Below are 21,919 nucleotides of genomic sequence, written 5' to 3'. Positions count from 1 at the left end.
CAGTTTTGAGGATAGATACAGTTAGATGTTTTGTATGATGTTAGAATGTCTTATATGGGAAATTGTCTGATGTCTCTCTCTTGATTAAAGTTACGAGCTTTGGGGAAGAAGACCACAGACAAAAGGTCATTTTCATCATTTCGTCACATCATGTCGAGAGCATATTCTATCAACGTGGCATATTACTGTGGATGTTAATTTTGTCTGGTTTTTCCACCATAAGCTAATTCTTTTCACCCGTTTCACACTGTCCTCCTTGAAAGAAAGTCATTGTGCATAGCTCACACTTACAGAATGTGAGGTTGTAATATCCCTCCTTGAGCACAGAGAAATTTCATAAATTATTTATGTAATCCAATGATGGATACATAAGTGGAATCCAGTGAGCTTTACATTTTGATTAATGTGTTTTGGGGGTTCTGAAATTTGTATTTAATTATTCTTTATATCTTATGTTTTTTGCTGAGACTTTCTATTCATTTCTAGACTTATTTCTTACTTATTGGAATACTTTTTAATGACTGTTTCACAGTCTCTTTCAGATAATTCCAGTATATATGTCATCTTGGCATTGACTTCGGTAGATTTTCTTTTTCCACAGCACTGAGAATTTCCTAGCTCTTTATCTGCTGATAAATTTGGAGTTGCATTGTGGGTATTTTAAATGGCATTCTGAAAATGAAACTGACAGTTGCTCAGTCATGTCCGACTCTTTGCGACCCCATGGACTACACAGTCCATGGAATTCTCTAGGCCAGAGTACTGGAGTGGGTAGCCTTTCCCTTCTCCAGGGGATCTTCCCAACCCAGTAATTAAACCAGGGTCTCCTGCATTGCAGGCAGATTCTTTACCAGCTGAGCCACAAGGGAAGCCCAAGAATACTGGAGTGGGTAGCCTATCCCTTCTCCAGGGGATCTTCCTAACCCAGGAATCGAACAGGGATCTCCTGCATTGCGGGCAGATTCTTTACCAACTGAGCTGTCAGGGAAGCCCCAAATGGCCCTCTGGTCACTTTAAATTCTGTGGAGAATGTGTATTTTTTTAAGGCAGGTAATCAGTCCTCTTGGGTGCAGGCTGCAGGCTCCCAACAGCCTCGGGGCGTGGGGTTCAGTGTCACTTTTGTTTAGCCTTTGCCAAGCTGTTAGAATCTGTCTCATATTTTTGCCCAGCTCCCCACTCGTAACAATGGTCCACTTCTTTCTGATTCTCTGGGACTCCCTCTGGCTGAAAGGTGGGTGAGTTGCCTTGATCTGCTTTGTGTCTCAGCACTGACTTCCGGGGCCAAGGTGGTGGCCGGACAGATGGAAGGAGGGCAGCGACCGCCTTGCCGTCTGGGCCGCAGTTGGTCTGAGAGGAGGGACGCCTCCCTCAGAGTCCCCGGCGACAGGTGGCCCGGCCACCATGGCTGTTCCTGCTGCTGCCCTGGGGCAGAGTCGCCTGGCGCTGGGTTCAAGAGAATTGAGGAAAATAAATAAAAATGGGGTTTCCTCCCTCTGCCCTGAGCATGGAAAGTTCTCGTTTCTGGTTTTCAAGCCAGAAGTAGAGGTCTTCTCGCACTGAAGCTTTCTTGTCTTGCTTCCAGCTTCTGTCCAGACATCCCGTGCTTAGAGTACCAGTCTCCTTCCCTAGCCTGACTGCTGCCGTTTACTCTGAGTCCTCAGCGCCACTCGGTGACTCTGTCCGGGTGCCACCGCGGGCTTCCAGGGTGGGGGCAGGATCTGCTCGTTCTGTCCTGCCTTGCCAGGGCTTTGTGTTAGGACCTGGGCTTCCGTAGCAGTTTTGCACTGGGGTCCCGCCTTCTCCATAAAGCCTCCCCGGGCACCGCCGCCCCCAGCCCCACCCTAGAGCAAGGCTCCCGTCTCCTGGTATCTGGCACACTGCGCATTCTGCTCAGTGACTTGCTGTGGTCGTGTGGTGTTGTGTGTGTCCCGCTTCTTGGTCCATCACCCAAAGTCAATGGCTGCATCTTTTCAGGCTTCTGTTCTCTGTCTCACCCACTTTTCTCAATAGAAAACGTGCTCAGTAAGTGCTCATTGGAAGCACCTGATTCCCACAGTGCCATGTGGGAAGCTGCTCACTAACCTGGGGCTCTCTGTCCATGGAGGAGCAGGAACCAGTGGAGTTCCTGGAGTGTATTCATTCTTAGAAACACTTGTCCCTCCCATGCCTCTGTGCCCTGACCCTGCGGTCTCCCCAGGAAGTTTCCCTATCCTTTCTGGGACTCAGATACAGCTTTGGAAGGGTACTGCCAATTCAAAGCCTCAGAAATTAGGCTTTTTTTTTTCCTGGTCAACTGGAGAGCTTAAAGATACTCTGATTACACTTCTTTGGAAGCTAATCACAGCAGAAGCTCTCCTTGGTAGCTCTAGGAAACAAGAAGTTCTGAGTAAGGGCCTCTGAGGACCGTGGGGAAGTGCCTGGAAAGCTCCCATGGTCTGACCAGCCAGCAGTTCCACCAGTCTGGCCAGGCCTCCCAAAGTGAAGATGCTCTGTGCTAAGCTCTATGTGGTAGAATGGAATCAAGTAGAATCTTAATAGGAACCCTAAACCCACCCAGACTCTTTCATGCTGAAAGTTGACCACTTCCCCTGACTTCCCAGGTGCAGGAGGGTGCCCTTCTGGGCCAGGACTGCAGCCTAGGTCCCGGAAGAGTCTCAGATGTGTTGCTGTGGTGATGTCGATGAGTGACCCATGCATTCCGCTTCTGTCCACTTCAGGAGGCGTGCGAGGCCCTGCTGGACCAGTGCCTGCGCTACGTGCAGTCCTGCAGCCCTCAGAGGACCGCTGGCAGCCTCAGCGTGGGCTTCGCCCCACTCTGTTCACCCTCCGAAGCCACCGCCTCTGGCCCCAGCCTCGTGATCGATGGGAGAAGTCTGGCCTACGCCCTCCAGAAGAACCTGGAGGACAAATTCCTCTTCCTTGCTAAGCAGTGCCGGTCTGTCCTTTGCTGTCGCTCAACCCCCCTGCAGAAGAGCATGGTGGTGAAACTGGTCAGGAGCAAGCTCAAGGCCATGACCCTGGCCATAGGCAAGTATCCAGGCCGGACAGCCTCCTCCTGTGCAGCTGCCTCCTCTTGAAGCATCTTGAATTTCCTACCCCTTCCATACTATACTCTAGGGTGGGAAAACGTTTTCTTGCTCTTTTTCCTATTTATAAAATCACACTCAGTGCAATAAAATTAGCAGTCTGCTCCAAATATAAAGCTTGGATTTGAAAGCCGCAAAATACACTAGCAACAGATATAGCTACATATTATGAAGTCAGTAATTCAGTGTCAAATTAAAAAGTTAGAGCTTCTTACTGTCTCCGGGGAGACAGGAGAGTCCTGTCCTGTGGCTTTGGCCTCAGCAGAGGCCTGACCCCAGGCCAACTTAGGAAGAAGGCCCTTTGTAGGTGCTTCTGATGGCCGTGAGCCACCTGGGGTCCAACTTCATCGCACTTTGGGACCCAGAGACTCCATGGTGATCTGAATTCCCATCACTTCTTGTCTGCTGAACTTTGTTTCAAGTGTTACTCAGTTGTGTCTGACTCTTTGTGACCACATGGACTGTAGCCCACCAGTGGACAGGCTCCTCTGTCCATGGGATTCTCCAGGCAAGAGTACTAGAGTGGGTTGTCATTTCCTTCTCCAGGGGATCTTCCCACCCAGGCATCAAACCCAGGTCTCCTGCATTGGCAGGCTGATTCTTTACCATCTGAGCCACCTAGGAGATGATTTTGTTTCAAGACCAGTGTCTTAATTTTAAAACATTCCTCCTAAGCTCTGAATAGCTGCTGAATTTTCCATAATTTCCTTAAGGACTGTGTGTCTGATGGTGGCTTTTCCTTGCAGACTGCGAGCCTGGCGAGCCTCCTGGGCTCCTCTCCAGTCTGCACCCGCACCCACCTGTCTCCACACCCACTCTGATTCAAGTCCAGTTTCCAGGGAGGTTCAGGGACGTGGCAGCCCCACCTGCTGGGGAGAGCTGGGAGAGACTGCAGGTAGCCTAGGAAAAGGGGTGGTCCCCAGGATTCCCCGATATCAAATAGTTTGGTCTTCCTGCATATAGAATGCACACTTGAGTGAGAGCTTGCTCTGAAATAAAGCTTCCTCACCAATCAGTAATAATTGCCATATTTTCTACAGGAGGTCTGTGGTAGCACCCCCTTGGTGATGTAGGAATTGCCACCCTGTCACCTCATCAGGACAGTTGAGGCTGGTGATGGCCCTAGAATGGTTGTCATGGAGATGGACCTGTACATCCCCAGGGCATGGTAACTGCTGAGGGGGGTTGAGTGTGTGTTCACCCACAGCCCCCTGGTTCCAGCTGAGATAAGACAGGCCGCTCTTCTAGGATGGCCCCTCTTTGGGGAGGCTGTCTCAGGACCACCTTTGCCCTCATGTGCCCAGACAGGCCTTTAGGTCTCTCTGAGCAGGTGTTGGAGGCAGAAGCTGAGGAGTTTGAGTCCGGGTCTGCACCCTCACCGGTAACTTTACTCCTCCGTGCTCCAGCCTCAGCCGTAACAGGAGGTCAGCGTCCCCCAGTGGGCCAGGTGTGAGAGTCTGAGCATGATACAGCACATTCTCACTGCCTGGTCAGGGCCCGGCTCATTCAGCCGCCGCATCACTGGTGTGTGGCATTCAGTTAGGAAACTGGGGAAAGAAAAAGGCTGGTCAGAAAGAAAAAAACAAAAAAGAATCTCAAAAGGGAAAGGAAAGGTAAAGACCCATCAACTTTTAGCTCATTTCTTTCTATGAGTTAAGGCATGAATGTGACCTAGACCTGGGCATCTAGCAGTTAATAACCCCGAGAGCATCATTGCCCACACATCTCATTTTGAATGGGACATTCTGGGAAGAGCTGTAGAGGTTATTGCTTCACAGAATTTCAGTTGGACAAATACTGACTTATTCTCCAGATTGGGCCCTCTGCAGTAAAGAACAGAGGAATCACAGAGGAAAGAAATCCATCCGAGTCACTCTGACTTTATATACCTATACTTCTTACATGTTTGAAATGGGGGAGGTATTCTGTGATGTGGGCCCTTCTGCCGCCCTCTTCCAAGAACAGTCACTCTCACTGAATGATAATGACTTTTAAGTCTCCGGTTGTCTTTCCCCAAAAATGTTGAGAGCTCTGACCCTCGGCTTCTACACACTTTCTATCAGCATTTTGACTAAATACATAGATGGTCTCCTTAATTACATGCTTAGAGAGCCCAAGGGTGGGCACAGTAACTAACAAGCTAGCCAGACTTGAGTGTGCCGAGTTCCACAGTTTGCTGGGCAGAATTCAACCTTTGTTCAGTTTAGAAAACCGCTCACAGGAGTATGAATGGAAGTAGCCTTGACTGCCGTGTGACAAAGCCTAGAGGGTCAGGAGTAACAGTGAAGGCAGTGATCCTGTTCTGTGCTAGGTGCTCTGTGAAGGGCTCTACTGGTGTCTGAGCCAGTAGCTTGGAACGTGTCCTAACTGGAAAGGGGCGCTGGCTGCTGCTCTCTCAGATTCTTCCTGGTTTGGCTGGTGGGTCCAAGCCTCCCACCAGGTTTGTTCTGACTGCATAACCCGGCTCCCCTGGGGCAGGGACTGCACTGCCTCTTCCTCACTCCTCCCTAGGCCTCTCCACAGTTCCCAGCTCACACCACAGTCCTGGGAAGATCCATCAAGCCTGTTTAATCATGTACATCTCCGCTCATGATTCTCCCTGCCTGTGCTGTTCTAGGAGACGGAGCCAATGACGTCAGCATGATCCAGGTAGCAGACGTGGGCGTGGGAATCTCAGGCCAGGAGGGCATGCAGGTAAGGACAGGGGGCTGTCCTGGGCAACCAAAGGGCTCCCACTGTGAGCCACGCTGGGCTCCCTCTGAGCCGTCCTGCAGAGCTGAAGGCTTGGATCTTGATACAGCTGGTGCTCACCTGCTGCTAAGCTGGCAGTAGACCAGGTGGCAGGCGGCTCTTTGTGTTAGTGAAGCTGTGCAGTGAATGTGCCGTTAAGTCTGTTTCTGTGGAAAGGTGGCCTGGAGTGGGTTGTCTCTGCAAGGCATTTTTTATTGCTCCTGAACATCAGTGATACCGTGGGCTTTGCTATAGGACTGTTGTGTCTTGGTGTCACCATGAAGATGGAGGAAAGCCGTCCTCACTCATGTGGAAATTCATCTGTGTTTTTCATTTGCCACTGTGTTGGTTCTCTGCACATGACCCAGATGATGAATAAACGGTTCATTACAAATGTACTTCTTTGGGATGTAGCAGTTCTACATTTGATTAAGTTTGAATCACAGTATTTTTAACTTGATGGAGACTTTTGGGAACAGTCTATCCAGTTGTCCTCTTTTAAAAATCAAGATGTTGCTCACTCTTTGGTCATCGGTTGTTCATTGGTGTGTTCACCGTGTAACTAGCTTTAGAGCACACATGTGTGTCATGCTTGTGGAGGTTCATTGATTTTCTCACTTGACACTGAAATCACAGTTTGATGGAAAGTCCTGAGCCAGAAGCACAGTCGCTCCATCCCGGGCTCATCCTCAGCACATAACTCTCCTGTGCCTCGTCTGACCTGGGTTATGTTACTATACATGTTTTCTTCCTCCATAAAATGGAAAATGGAACCCAGTTGGGACTCATACTTGCCCCTCCTCCCAGTGACATCACATGCTGCTGCTGCTGCTAAGTCGCTTCAGTCATGTCCAACTCTGTGCGATCCCATAGACGGCAGCCCACGAGGCTCCTCCATCCCTGGGATTCTCCAGGCAAGAACACTGGAGTAGCTTGCCATTTCCTTCTCCAGTGCATGAAAGTGAAAAGTGAAAGTGAAGTCGCTTAGTTGTGTCCAACTCCTAGCGACCCCATGGACTGCAGCCTACTGGAGTGGGTTGCCATTGCCTTCTCTCTGACATCACATGGGGGAGCTCAAAAATGTCTGTTGAATGAATGAGAAAAATAGTTAATTCCATCTGATTTTTTCAGCATGGCCTCCTTTGCACTCATTTCCTAGAATGAAAACTTACCCAGGGCAGTTCTTGTAAACCACACGTGCAGAGAAATGCAGCCAGTGAATCCACTTTGTATCAGGGTCTCTAAGATTGAGCGTGCTGGTGAGGAAGGACATGAGCTGTATCCAGTGCAGGGCCTCAGGGCAGGAGCCAGAGGATTCAGTGAGCCATGAAGGAGGTGTGGGGATCAGCCTCATTGTAGGGGCATTACTGAGACTCAGCTTTGATTGGACATGACTTCTGCATGGAGTGTCACTGGATGCTTCCGGATTTACTTGAAGTTATACTTCTTTATTGAGGGCGCATTATGTAAAGTGATGGTAAGACTCGACACTTTCTCCTACTGTTCTAAGGGCTCAGGTTCCCCAGGGGAATGTGGCCCTGTTTGCTTGTTAGTCCAGTAAGCAAGGGGACGTCGTGCAGAGCTCCCTGGAAGACACACTGTGTGGGCGCTGTGGCTGTAGGGACCTGAGGAGTCCAAGCTGAGTGTCTGAGGAAAAGTGATGGTAGTTGCAGCTCCCCAGCTCAGCCAGGGTGGAAAAGGTGTCCCAGGCAGGGGAACAGAAAAGACCAAGGCGATTCTGTCACTCTGAGACACCCAGTCTTTTAGGAGTCATGTGGTCGACCATGTTTGTTGAGCACCCCATGGGTCAAGTGGTGACTGGGAGCCAGGGCTGCAGGTGATCACAGTGTCTAGCATGCAGGGTCTCGGGGAATATTCAGAAAGATCAGAAAGGGAAGGTAGAGAAGTATTCTGACTTAAACCAGGGATCATAATTGAGTTGTCGTGAGTGCTGTGAAAGAGCAACACGAGTTTCCCTGCTGAGGATGTGATGGGAGGCCCTGCCCAGCTGGGAGCACTGGGGAGGCCACCGTGATTGGGGGAGCGAGTGGTATGTTCAGGGTGTGGAGGCGGGAAGCTGGGCCGAAGGGTGTGGGACAGGCCAGCAGGGCCTGGAAGGAGGGGCATACCTGCGGTTCTCAAGGTCGGGGCTGCTTCCCAAACACCCCCGGGGCTTCTCCTTAACTCTGACTCAGCATCAGCCCTTCACAGGGACCACATGTGACGGTATCTGTCTCCAAGTCTGTGTCTGGAAACCAGAGGGTCTTAATACATGACTTTTGAGAGGAAGAATTGTGGAATAAACAAGGGAAGAAAAGATGCACAAAACCCTTAAGGCTCCCACATACTGACAGGAAGAGGGGTAAAGATACTGTTTGCTTTCAGATCCTTACTTTTGGGTTCAGAAAGCAGACATTCTAAGGCTTCATTCTTTTCTGTCACGTGTAATGATGTTACTCTATTTCACAAATGGGACGGTATCATCACCTGCTCTTTTCGGAGTGATATTTAAGGGAAGTCTGTAAAATTTGAAAAGCAGACTTAAATGTTTGTGTGGAACAACCTTCAAAGATAAGCAAAAATGTATCTTTGACATTTTCATGGATTTTTCCCCAAAATAATGAAATTCATTCCCAAATAATGATGTATTCCAAGTTATTTTGGACGCAGACGTTGTCATTAGGATGGCACTGTCTGGCCCAGTTAGTTTAATTGTGTAGAATGTGGTGCTCAGTGAGGTAAAGGCAAGCTTCCTCCCCCAGACTCTTTCCTGTCTGCAGAGGAAGCCTGCCATCCATCCCACTGTCCTTTCAGGCCGTGTCCAGTGCCCTACAGTGGGCATCCTGAGACTGGGCTGGTTGGCGGGCAGGGCATCCATGGGCCTGGCCTTGCTCATCACCCGTGGCTCTTGGGGAGAATGACCTAGAGGACACCTTGCAGGACAGCTGTCTGTCTGTCCCTGAGGCATACCTAAGGGGCAGCTTTGATTCATCTTTGGGTTGGGATCCTAATATGATTTAGATGAATAAAACATCAGAGAATGGGAAAAAGCAGGGAAACTTCATACATCTCCATATTTTTTTTAGTTTGCGTAAAATAAAAAAGCATGGGAAAGAAAAAGCAAAAACTTTACAAATCCATCAATAACATATATTTGAAATCTTAAATATGTCCTCTAGAGCAGTATCCCTAAACTAGAGTGTGGTCGATATTGGATTTTTCTTAAATGCAAGCGTTCATCCTGGAGACAGTGGTAACAGCCAGTTCAGACTACATTTCTGCATCCCCGTTGCGCCTTGTGTTTGGGGGGAGTTAAGGTGGACCTCAGGCACAGTGAAGCAGCACCAACAACTGGCGCTCTCTCCCTCTCAAGGCAGTGATGGCCAGCGACTTCGCGGTGCCCAAGTTCCGATACCTCGAGAGGCTCTTGATCGTTCACGGACATTGGTGCTATTCCCGGCTTGCCAACATGGTGCTGTACTTCTTCTACAAAAACACAGTATGTATTTGATGCCAGTGTCAAGGATTTTTGATGTGAAATCTGTGAGATTCACAGGACTGTTAACTGAACGTGGTCTGTGGGCCATCCCACAGCCTCCCGTTGGTTCTACCCCACTTGGCTTCTGTGGATTTTTCCCAGGCTGGTCTGCCCTTGCACCCTCAGTCTCAGAAATCTTAACTTACTTGCCACTCTGAGCATGGAAACAGGTAGATCCAAGGAGGAAGTCCACTTGCAGCTTTATAATAGGTAGAGTGACTGTGGGGTCCTGGGGTTTGCATGAAGTCCTCAGTTAGTGGGTGATCGAGGCTCCTTTCTGCCTCCGCCCAGCTGACTCCAGTTTCTAGGCCCTTTACTGCTCTGTCCCTGCCTCTCTCAGGAGTGGTCTCCTAGGATGCTCTGATCGGTGCTCTCTCAAAGCACATGGGCTCATCTGATGAGTGGAAGTGTGGTTGGCAGTCTTGGGTCAGCATGAGAGGATTTGGCTGGGCTGTGACCCTGTTGATAAGCAGGCTGTTGAGATTGCCCACCGTCTTTGAGAAGCCTTTCCTCGTCCCCTGACTGCCATGAGTGTACATATGCCTATGGCTGCATTGTTGCTTCTGTGTTTATTCATCAGCCACAGGCGTCATCACGTTTTACCATAGTTTCCTATTCAGGAAACTTCCACACTAGACACTGACACTCCTCTACAGCTCTGCTACACACCTAGCCCGCTGCACCGTCTCAATAAATACATGAATAAAGTACTTTTGCTTATAAATCTAGGATTACAGAACCAGTCAGTGAAGTAGTGAAATGGTAAAAATGGCTCAGAGGTTAAAGCGTCTGCCTCCAACGCAGGAGACCCGGGTTCGATCCCTGGGTCGGGAAGATCCCCTGGAGAAAGAAATGGCAATCTACTCCAGTATTCTTGCCTGGAGAATCCCATGGACAGAAAAGCCTAGTAGGTTACAGTCCACAGGGTTGCAAAGAGTCAGACATGACTGAGCGACTTCACAAACAAACAAACCAAACTGATTTCATAGCAGTTTGTTTATTCAGATACAAATAGACTTTGATATAGCAATTATGACATTGAAGCTTTGGGCCCAGGTTTAATGAAGTAGAAATAAATGGCAAAAATCACGCCCACCCTGGGCCAGTAGGAGGGGGCTGCCACTCTCTGTGCTGGCAGGTAGACCCCCCTGGGGCCCGCTCATTCTGTACTTGACCTTTCAGTTAGGCTGTGCGCAGACCTACTTGGCTCAAGACAGTTCTGTTTCTTCAGAGACTCTGATTCAGGGCCCTGGTCTATTTCCTGCTGGCCCTAACATTTAATTCTTAGTTCCGTCACTATTGTGTCCTTGGCAGACAGCTGTGTGGCAGCAATAGCCTCCACGATGGACCACATGGCCATCTCAGGACCCTACCCTTCTTGTGAGGTATAGACAGTCTGCTGAGAACTTGCTGGATTGCTGCTTGTCCTTCGTGCCTCTGATAGGAGGCAAGGAGACAAGTAAACTCTTGAGGTAGCTGACTCTTGAGAGTAGTCCCGTAGATCTGCCCTGCTGGATCCATAGCTCCAAAGTCAAGAGCATGTCTAATTCTATAGGTTAGGTCCTGGAAATTAATTCAGATTGGGTTCTCCCTGGGACTCAGTCCATGCAGGGCTGTGCTGTGCTGTCCCTGACCTCGTCAGATCCCCTTGCTACTGACTGCCTGGCATTGCCTCCCCACACCACCCCCTCCTCGCACAGAGTTGCAAACCGAGAGGCTCCCAGCTCCCGAAGGGGTAGGTGGTGCTTTGAGCAAAGGTGAGTGGGGCTGGGCAGGCTGGAATTCCAGCCCCATTTCTCTGTCATTAGCTGTGTAATCTGGAGCGAGTTATTTGCCTCCTTTGGATTTTGTTTTCTTTATCTGAAAACAAAACAGAACATAGGAATTGAACTCTGCTCTCCTAATTCCTAACAAAAACTTCTCAGACTGAGGGGGAGGCATTCAATATTTCAGTTGCAGAAGAGACCCAGAGTGGCTACCGGAATGGACAGTGCCTCCTGTCTGCTGCAGCGAATCTGTCCACGAGAAGGGGGCAAGGAAGGAGAAGGGGCCTCTTTTGATTCTGTGTCAGATGCAAGGCCTCTGTGAACAGGCACTTAATCTACTTGAGAAGTTCAGAAATAATCCCTCTGCCTCCCAACTTGAGAAATTCATTTGTTTTCAGAATAAGTTCACCTGCCTTCCAGTAAGGAGTAGAGAAGGAAAGTTTCCATAGCAACAGTGGTTTGAGAAGGCTTTGGGTAGTACATGAAAAAAAAAAAAATCTCAATTATCTAAGTACTTTTTCTCCTCTTTGACTCCACTTGTTTACTGATGAGTCACTAAGCTGCACCTGAAGAGATAGAAGAGCCCTAAGCAGGTGTGGATGTGAAAAAGGGAAGAAAGTTAGTGAAGAAACCAAGTCTGTCCATTTTCAGGGTGGAGGGGAAGCGTTGCATTAGGGCGAAGACTGAAACAAGGTTTGGAAGATCTGGGTCACTAGAGGTGTTACCAGTGTAGACTGTCTTTTTTTCCTGATCATTGGAACAAGCCATTTTTTAGGTCAAGAAACGTCTCTGAGCTCTACCTCAAAGAGGTTAAGTGACTGCCTCAAAGTCAGAAATGTGCACAGCAGCAGCTCCAGAACCCACCCCAAGCCACTGTCTGCGGTGTCCAGCAGAGAATTTTCTTCCTCCGTTGCTCCTCTAGGCCAAGACCCCCGAGTGGCTGATCAAGATTGGTTTGTTACTCATTCAGTGACCACTGTCCAGTCATTTGACCCCTTGGACCTTAGTTTCCTTTCCTCTAAATGGGGTGAGCACGCCGGCCTTGCTTGAGCCTCAGATGAAGGAAATAGCTGTTCTGACAGTAACAGCCACAGATGACACTTAGCATCTCAGCATGTAGGGAGCTCTTGTGAGTGCTTCAAAGTGTATTAGTCATGAATTCTCACCGCAGCCCACAGCTGAGTGCCACTGGTGTGCCCATGCCATGGACAAGGTCACTGGGGCACAGAGTGGCTAAGTTCTCTGTGCCAGCTTGCATAGCTGGTAAGTGTCGGAATGCCTTGTAGTCACTAAGCTGCCAGCCCCTGTCCTACCCCGCCACCCCCCATATAGCATCAGGATGTTCAGTGACCAAGTAATAGTGGGAAGAGGCTCACCCAGGTCCTCACACTGGGCATGGGAGGAGGTTCCTCCATCTCTCTGCACCTCGCTTTCCTGTTTGGGATAGCCATAGGGACCAGCAGGAATGCCTGTAGCTCACCCGGACAGCAGAGTACCCAGCGGAGGCCAGGGCTCAACGTCGTGATTAGCACCCTGCTTGTGTGTGCGTCCTCCCCTCCACGAGAGTCAGCAACTGTACACTGTTCCTCATTAAAGAGAGGAAGGCAGCATCCAGGGTGTGGTCCCAGAGGAGCACAAGGAAAGAAGCCTGGCAGTGGGTGATGTACCCAGCTGGCCCTCTTGACTTGAGCCCCCCTAGACCCCGCCAAAGCATTATTTTGTTTTCTTATGATCTGTGGCCCTTTGGCCACAAGACTGCATCCCTCCGAGGGCTGTTGGTGGGAATCCCCAGCTGCTGTTGCTGCCCTTCGGATGCCGGAGGGATGCAGGAGGGGAGGGACAGACGGGGACCAAGGTGAGAGCCATCTCTGGAGACAGTCTCCGCGCACAGATTCAGTCTTTCCAGCCAGACTCTGCCAGCCTCTTGGCCGCCTGGGCCAGGAGTCTGCAGGACGGCGGCCCACGGGGCGGCTCTTGGCCCCTGGGACGGGACTCCGTGGGCAGCTGGGAACCGCCGTCCCACCCTTTTTGACCACAGATGTTCGTCGGCCTCCTGTTCTGGTTCCAGTTCTACTGTGGCTTCTCCGCGTCCGCCATGATTGACCAGTGGTACCTGATCTTCTTTAACCTGCTCTTCTCGTCGCTCCCCCAGCTCGTGACTGGGGTGCTGGACAAGGACGTGACGGCCGACGTGCTGCTCGCCGAGCCGCAGCTCTACCGGAGCGGCCAGAACATGGAGGTGAGCCCCAGCCCGCGCCGCCCTTTCCGTGGACACCCTGGGCCGACAGCAGGGGAGATACCGTATGAGATCACTCAGATGTGGAATCCCAAATGCAGTTATTTACAAAACAGATTCACTGGTTTTGAAAACAAACTCTTTTGTTACCAAAGGAGAAATATGGCATGGAGGGGTAAATTGGGAGCTTGAGACCTTAACGTACACACACTACTACATATAAAACAGATCACCAGCAAGGGCCTGCTGGGTAGCACAGGGAATTCTACTTGGTATTTTGTAATGACCTATGGGGTGAAGAATCTGAAGAAGAATGTGTGTGTGTGTGTGTGTGTATAAAACAGAATTACTTTGCTGTATGCCTGAAACTAACACAACATTGTGCAACACTGTACAACTATACTCCAATAAAATTTTAAAAATAAAATCTCAAAAAAAAGGACACTGGAAGAGTTAAAACTCTAGACTCTGACCAGTGGGAGGAAAACAATGAATTCTGTCTACTTGACTGCAGTGGATTTAAGTAGAAAAAGTTGATTGGTTGTGATGGTATCAGGGGTGTATGTATGGGCCCACACTCATCAAAATGTTTACATTAAAAGTGTGTGTAGTTTCTGTATATCAGTTTACCTAAAGCTTAAAACAAGAGAGAAAGAAAAGGCTTTTGAAGCTCTGCACGCATGTGTGCTAAGTTGCTGCAGTCGTTTCTGACTCTTTGCAACATTATGGACTGTATAACCTGCAAAGGTCTACAGGATTCTGCTCCTGGGTTCTCCGGGCAAAATACTGGAGTGGGTTGCCATGCCCTCTTCCAGGGGCTCTTCCCTCACCCGGGATCGAACCCACAGCTCTGTGTCTCCGGCACTGGCAGGCGGGTTCTTTACCACTAGAGCCAGCTGGGAAGCTCTTTTGAAAATATACCAAAGTGAAAACTGTCTTTACACTAAGAGGTTCCAGGAGCCCAAGGAAAGCCCATTTGGAATCCAAGTCACGGACATGTGGGATGACTGTAGGAAGAACAGGGATTTTTCTAAAACATCCCCTAAAGAAATGTTATTTCCTTTGAATAGGGATTAATGAGAAGATAAACCCATGGGGAAACCCTGGGAAAACCAAGTGAACACAAACAGATAGTGTAAATACATGTTTCCATCAATATACTGCGTAGATTGGCATGCTGACTCCCAGCTGTCCCTGCTGGTCAGTAAAGAAAGCCACGTCAGTGCTTCTCTTGGGCTGATTGGAATTATACATGCGCCCAGGGAATAGAGCCCCGCATCTCCCACAGTGGTCTCTAAATAATTCATAACTGATTTACTGAAGCGCTGACTTCCCACCAGGCTTCCCAGGTGGTGCAGTGGTAAAGAATCCACCTGCCAGGTGGATGGAAACACAGGAGAGAAGGGTTCAATCCCTGGGTGGAAAAGATCCCCTAGAGTAGGAACTGGCAACCCTCTCCAGTATTCTTGCCTGGAAAATTCCCTGGACAGAGGAGCCTGGAAATCTGCAGTTTGTGGGATGGCAAAGAGTCAGACACAGCTGAACTACTGACTTCCCATGGGCAGCCTGGGACGGGGGCTACCGAGGGAAGGGTAGATGAGGGTCTCTGCTCGTCACCTGGAGGCGCTCGTGTACTCAGCCAGGTCTCACCTCCTAGGTGAGTTTGTTCTGGGGACTAACAGGAAGGGGCTGCCTTTGCTCAGTGCTTGGTAAACGCTCGTCTCGTCTGCTCTGAATGTCCTGTGGGCCAGTGCTCGCTCTTGCAGCTCAGAACTCAGCAGGGGCAGATAGAGACGTGGGCACCCAGACAAGGAAGACTTGATCTGTCCATTTCAAAGTCATTTTTGTCTTTTCTATGCAGCTAATTGATTTTAACATTAGGAGACATCTGTGATTTGTTAAAATAACTAATTTTTAAGAAACATTCGAGGGGGTCCACCAACAGAGGGAAGCAAAGCCCTGACAAAGTAGAGGGACTGAGGCTGGAGAGGCTGCCAGAATTCATGCTCTAGTCCCTGGCTAGGGAAATGCCTCGTGGGATTTTAGAATGCATTTCCTCTTTGTCCTGTTGTAACGGGCCTTGCAGACCCAGATGCTGTCAGTGACCAACTCAGCCTCAAGGGCCCTTGTGGAGCCTTTGCATAGTGTTTTTCCACCAGGCCCAAGCCCCTGGGACCTCCCTCTCCAAGGCCTGAGTTAGCAAGTGTCCCTGGGGTGCCCGGCTTGTGCCTTCACGGCCCCCAGGGGGGACTGGAAAACCGTGTGAAGAGATGAGGCCGTCCCTGTAATCCCTTCGCTTGTTCTTGTGTCTCAGGAATATCGGCCTCGCACGTTCTGGCTGAACATGGCCGATGCTGCCTTCCAGAGCCTCGTGTGCTTTTTCATTCCCTACCTGGTAAGTCGGCCCCTGGCCAGGCCTTTCCCGCCAGCTTCATCCGGGCATGCGCAGGCAGATGACCCCGCTGTCTTTCAGGCCTACTACGACTCCGACACAGACATCTTCACCTGGGGCACCCCCATCACTGCCGTCGCCCTGTTCACGTTCCTCCTGCACCTGGGCATCGAGACCAAGACCTGGGTGAGAACCGTGGGACTGACCCAGAAGGGGGCTGGTCTGTGAGCCCTCACTGATGTGCCCAGTCCGTGAGCTTGAGCAGGGTTTTGTGAAGCCAGCCTCTCTGTGATGAGAACAAACCGGGTTCCCGGGCTGGCCACCTGGACCCAAGCCTGGGTGGGGGGCAGCTCCAGCCCAAGCCCGTGCCTGTCCTGGGCAGCGCTGGGCTCCTGCCTCCTCCACCCAGCTCTGCTTAACCCTCCTTCCCCTGGCCCCTAGCTTCCATCGCCCAGCCTGTGTTCACGCCAACCCACCCTGTTCCCGCTGTGCCTCTGAGAACACTGCACCTGCTCTGGGAAGACCAGTGCACTTGTGTCGAAACAGAAGCCCTGTTTTTCTCTTTACCCCTCAGACCTGGCTCAACTGGACGGCTTGTGGCTTCAGTGTCATTTTATTTTTCACCGTGGCTTTGATTTACAACGCTTCCTGCGCGACGTGCTACCCTCCCTCCAACCCCTACTGGACCATGCAGACGCTAATGGGCGACCCCGTGTTTTACTCCGTTTGTCTGCTAGCGCCCGTGGCTGCTCTGCTGCCCAGGTAAGTGTCTGGGACAGTGGCCTTCAGGTCCCACATGGGCTTGGAAAACACTGTCTTTGCTGTGCTCCTGCACCATTCGAGTCTCAGAAGCTCAAAGGCTTCGTGGCAGCAGTAGCTGACTGTATTCTGTATGTTCTTTCCAGGTTGTTTTTCAAAGCTCTGCAGGGGACCCTTTTCCCTACCCCACTGCAGCTGGGACGCCAGTTAGCCAAGCGGTCCCCCGGGAAATTCAGGGCTCCCAGAGAGACCTCTGTTCGGGGGCACATCCCGGGAGAAGCAAGGACCAAGCCACCGGGACAGAGGAGCATCAGTGTGGCGCAGGCCGTCTCCCGGGACTGCAGCTCACGCGTGTCTCGGGGCACGTGGCAGCCGGCCTGCTCCCCCGAGGCTGGCGGGGAGCCCAGCGCGGTGGACATGGGCGTGCCGCGGAGGGAGGGCACCCTGCCAGACAGGCTGGGCAGCCAGCCCTCGCGGTCCTCCTCGCCGGGGCCGGTGGCCGTGGAGGGCTGTCCAGGGGGTTCCAGGATGAAACCCATGAGCGCCAGCCGGCCTGCCCCCCTGCCGTCCGTCTTCAGCGTGCCCAGCCTCAGCTCCCTCAACTGGATGTCCTCGCTGTCCCTGGTCGGCGGGCTGGGCAGCGTCCTGCAGTTCTCCCGGAGCAGCCTGCCCATGGACAAGCATGACGGCGACTTCCTGCCCAGCTCCACGCCGCCCGAACGGGACCTGTGTGGCTCGAGCGGGCAGACCACAGACTGCTTCTAGGACCCCCTTCCAAGAAGCACGGCTGGCGGTGCAGAATGAAAACCTTGAAATGCTCTTTTTTTTTTGAAAGATGTTACTATTATTTATGTTTATTATTTGCACAGAGTTCTAGTGAGGTATATTTTATATGTTTCTGAGGCTGACACAGGAAATGAAAGGTACTGAAAAAAGAAAGTTTATTTTTAAAAATTTTTAAGTAGAGTATACTGAAAAGAAAAATAAGAGCTTTATCTTATATAAAAGTTTAAAGAAGAGAGACACTTGAAAAGGTGTGTTTATATTTATTTTCTCATCTCATTTTATTAAAGAAAACGTGGTCTGTTTGGTTTGCTTCAGTGTGTGTGACCTTTGCTCTCCCTGAATGTAAACATGTATGAGCACAGTGCGCCCCGGTGGGGAGTGTGGATGGGGTGGAGGGAGGTGACGGGCACACGCATGACTTTGGCGGAGATCCTCACTGTCTGTCTGTCAGTCCCACCACTAGGAGGGTTGGGTCTCTGCTTCACCAGCAAAGGGAAATTGAAAACTCTGGGAAAGCAGACAGACACAGAATTCATTCCAACATTCATTTCTATGCAGGCATTTGGTAAAGATCACCTGTAGGTATTATACTTCCTATGAAGGTTCTTGCCTGTTAAAATCATAATAAGCAATAAACAGCCTTCACTTCGCAAAGAGATCATGTCCGGTTGCCACTGTTGTGTGATGTTATTAATATGTTACCTAATGTTACTAAAGACCTGTTTATATGCCCAATACATAGGCAGGCCAAACAAACCAAAATGTTGGAGTTCGGAGCAGAGAAATGTTTACTGCCAGACCAAGCAAAGAGATCGGGTGGCTTGTGCTGTGAACACCCCTAAGGATTTCCACAAAACGTTTTTAAAGGCCAGGTGAGGAAGGGGCATCCCAGGGTCTGTGATCAGCTGTGACAATTCCCTAATTGGTTGATGGTTATCAGTCCTTAGGTGCCAGAAAGTCTGGAGGCTCGTGGTCATCAAGCAGTTCATTTCTTCCATCTGGTGGTCGTTCCAGCATCTGAAAAACTCAGGAAATATGCATCAGATACTATTATTTAGGTACTTCAGAGATTAGCTACAGCAGAGGATATGGGGAGGGGTCCATCCCAGGAAGACCCCGTAGGGTCCTGCTCTTTGCTGCACTAACAGAACATGTTCTGAGCACTCTGGGACACTTCTTCATGGCCGGTTCTTCTAGATTCCATGAAGGAAACAGCTGGGTGACATGCAGGCTGCACACTGGGACATTGACACGGGCTGTACCAGCACCAGGCATCAGCACCTACAAGACGCTTCCTGCCAAGAGGCTGGGCTTTTTACCTTTTTGTCTTATGAGTCACTACTGCCATCTCTCTAAACAGAGAAAAAGGGAAGGAAGAGATGATAAGAATTTGAGGCAGCTATGTATTATTTCCTCTTCAGAACCCTCTCTGGCTCTGCCAGCCACTGTGAGTTGCCTGCTTGCTCAGCCTGGGGTGTGAAGTGAGCAGGATGTGCTCCTGCTCAGGGCCCCGTGGAGCTTGTTCCCGAAGCAGCAGTGTGCGGAGGTTGGAGGATCTCAGGACTATGCAGTTTCTGAGCATAGCATACCAGGTAGAATGGCATTTCCAGTGTATGTGGCTCATTGCACGAGGCAGGAAACATGCCTCATCTGGTCAGATGGAAAGGAAGATGGCTCGTCTGCAAGGCCAGAGAAGTGGGCCCCGAGGCAACTGGACACGCAACTCAGACCTCAGGTTTCCCTTTCCTTCCGGTGCTCAGCTCTCTGAGGTCAGCGTGATCCCAAGGCTGGCTCTATTCCTGGTGATGACATGGCTAGAACCATCCCAGGGCAAGTGCTCACATTGTGCTCCAGAGGGGAGAGGACGTCACTCTCCACATACTGAGCAAACGTTTTCTGGACCTCTCCTGGGTTGCAGGATGGCCGTAAGCCAATTACTCGCAAATTGTGGGGAATGTCCTGATGGGTTCCAGGCTGGAGCTAGGAGAGAGGTCAGCTTCCCTCCAACTACCAGGGCTGCATATGTGGATACTCAGTAATATCTGAGTCTGTTAGAGGGGCAAGAGAGGAGAGGAAGGGGAGGAATTTCAGCAGCCATCAATGCCCAGGACTGAAGGTGATCCCATTTCATTCATCCCCACCCCCATGCCCGAGGTTACTTCATCTGTTTTTAGAGCAACACATATGAAAAGAATTTCCTTGGGAAGATGCACACTGTATTGTTTGCTCAATTAAGGATTGTTAATACAAAGTACAAGAACTGAAGTGAAGTCGCTTAGTCATGTCCGACTCTTTGCAACCCCATGGACTATAGCCTACCAGGCTCCTCCATCCATGGGATTTTCCAGGTAAGAATACTGGAGTGGGTTGCCATTTCCTTCTCCAGGGGATCTTCCCAACCCAGGGATCGAACCTGGGTCTCCCGCATTGTAGGCAGACTCTTTACCATCTGAGCCACCAGTATCTGAGAATTCAAACATCTCAACTTGCAGACTTTCCTGCCCTCACAATTGCCTTCTTTCCAAAGACATCTTAATGTGACTTCTCTGGTGGCGCAGTAGATAAGAATCCATCTGTGATGCAGGGGACACGGGTTTGATCCGTAGTCTGAGAAGATGCCAGAAGCTGCAGAGCAACTGAACGCATGCACCACAACCGCCTGAAGCCTGTGTGCCCAGAGCCTGTGCTTCCCCACAACAGAAGGCACCACAGTGAGAAGCCAGCACCCCGAAACAGAGTCGCCCTGCTTGCCAGGACTAGAGGAAGCCCCCACAAAGCAGCAAAGAGCCAGCACAGCCAAAAATAAAAGACGTTTTACCTCCATAGATACTTCCTCCTGAGAAAGGAATGATCCAGAAAGACAGTTTGTGACTATGCCTATCAAGGCCATTTCAGAGAAAAAAAACATCATAAAAGGCATTGGCTGTTAGCTGCCCAAAGGATAAGGAATGTTTCTAGAAGCCTACAGTAATACATCGCAAGTAGCTAAGTTTAGTCTCAAATAATCATCCTAGGGATGAACTCCATGATTATCTCAAAAGAGCCCTGGGAGGACTTCGCTGGTGGTCCAGTGGTTACGAATATGCCTACTAACGCAGGAGACCTGGGTTCCATCCCTGATCGGGGTAGGTCCCACGTGCTGCAGAGCAACTAAGCCCATGCCTCACAGCTACTGAGCCTGTGCTCTGGACCCCTTGTGCCACAACTACTGAGCCCCTGTGCTGCAACTACCGAAGCCTGCGCGCCTCGAACCTGCGCTGTGCAGAAAGAGAAGCCACCACAATGAGAAGCCTGTGCGCTCAACGGAGAGTAGCCCCTGCTTGTCGAAAACCTGGAGAAAACCCACTGGCAGAGATGAAGACCCAGTGCAGCCAGAAATAAATAAATTAATAAATGAAGAGTCCTAGGAAATATATGTCATGTCACCCAATCCTAGTCACAAATCCAAAATAAGGAGGCTGCCTCTGCTCTTGGTGACAAAGTGGCTGGACCAAGTATTTGACATTGTCCTGTTGGACTCTGTGACCCCTTGAACTGTAGCCCACCAGGCTCCTCCGTCCATGGGGAGTCTCCAGGCAAGAATACTGGAGTTGCTATGCCCTCCTCTAGGGGATCCCCCCAACCCAGGGGTCAAACCCAGGTCTTCTGCACTGCAGACAGAGTCTTTACAGTCTGAGCCAAACCAATTTCAAGTTCTTGGAGGTCAGATCTTGTGTCATTCTTACACCCTCAACACTAGCACAGAACCTAATTCTTAGAAGACACTCAAGAAATGTTTGATGACTCCAAGTACTAACGTTTATGCTAAAACACTAAAGGCACTCCTTAGAAGGTTAGAAACAAAGGAAAGTTTCTTGTTATAATCCAGTATTATTTAATATTTCCTGGAATTTTGAGGTAATGCAATAAGATATGAACTTTTAAAAAGAATGAATATTGGAATTAGAGGCCAAATTATCATTCCTTACACATATTGAAACTCTGCACCTCAGATGCAACTTGAACCCACCGGCCAGGACTTGAACCCAGCCAAAACCGAGACTGGGACTTCAACACACTGTGTGTGTTGAAATCACACTCCTGGTCTCAGGACTTACTGAAGCTCAGGTTCTTTAATGTCTCATTGCAGAAAGAATTCGGTGAAACACAAAGTTATAGGTAAGAAGTGGATTTATTTAAAAAGATACACATTCCATCGCAAAAGGTGAAAATGGCCTTGGGAGAAATAAACTTCCCAGACAGAAAGCGGGCCATCTCAGAAGAAAAAGACCCCGAAATATGGAGTGATTAATTTTTATGTGCTGGTTAATTCCATAGGCTGAGTTGGAGGATTATTCCAACTATTCGAGGGAAGAGACAGGAATTTCCAGGAATTGGGCCACTGCACACTTTTTGACCTTTTATGGTCAGCCTGGAAACTGTCATAGTGTTGGTGAGTGTGTCATTTAGCTGATGTGTTACGGTGAGCATATAGTGAGGCTCAGAGTCTACCGGACGTTGAATCCTCTACCATCTTGGACCTAGTTAGTTCTCACTAGTTAATTTCCTCAATGTCGTTCTTTTAAAGGTTGTATTCTGCCCCCTTCCCCCATCTTTCATTCCCCTCTCAGAAATTTTACTCCCATA

General features: G+C 49.9%; 1 protein-coding gene and 1 pseudogene across 1 annotated transcript in view; both read left to right on the top strand.

Moving 5' to 3' along the window:
• Positions 1 to 17,949, top strand: part of ATP10A (ATPase phospholipid transporting 10A (putative)) — a 183,317-nt gene extending 165,368 nt beyond the window's left edge. Inside the window, exons 14-21 of the mRNA XM_018065847.1 lie at positions 2,718 to 3,027; positions 5,704 to 5,780; positions 9,190 to 9,315; positions 13,159 to 13,359; positions 15,671 to 15,751; positions 15,830 to 15,934; positions 16,323 to 16,510; positions 16,654 to 17,949. Of these exons, the coding sequence (XP_017921336.1) occupies positions 2,718 to 3,027; positions 5,704 to 5,780; positions 9,190 to 9,315; positions 13,159 to 13,359; positions 15,671 to 15,751; positions 15,830 to 15,934; positions 16,323 to 16,510; positions 16,654 to 17,272 (1,707 nt within the window). The 3' untranslated portion in view covers positions 17,273 to 17,949. The remainder of the gene's footprint in view (positions 1 to 2,717; positions 3,028 to 5,703; positions 5,781 to 9,189; positions 9,316 to 13,158; positions 13,360 to 15,670; positions 15,752 to 15,829; positions 15,935 to 16,322; positions 16,511 to 16,653) is intronic.
• The window catches only part of LOC102191179, a 104,328-nt pseudogene continuing 101,621 nt past the window's right edge, over positions 19,213 to 21,919 (top strand).

This window comes from Capra hircus, chromosome 21 (genome assembly GCF_001704415.2).
Source record: "Capra hircus breed San Clemente chromosome 21, ASM170441v1, whole genome shotgun sequence".
NCBI classification, from domain to species: Eukaryota; Metazoa; Chordata; class Mammalia; order Artiodactyla; family Bovidae; genus Capra; species Capra hircus.
Note: the sequence above shows the minus strand (reverse complement) of the source record. Positions and strands in the feature narration are given on the sequence as shown.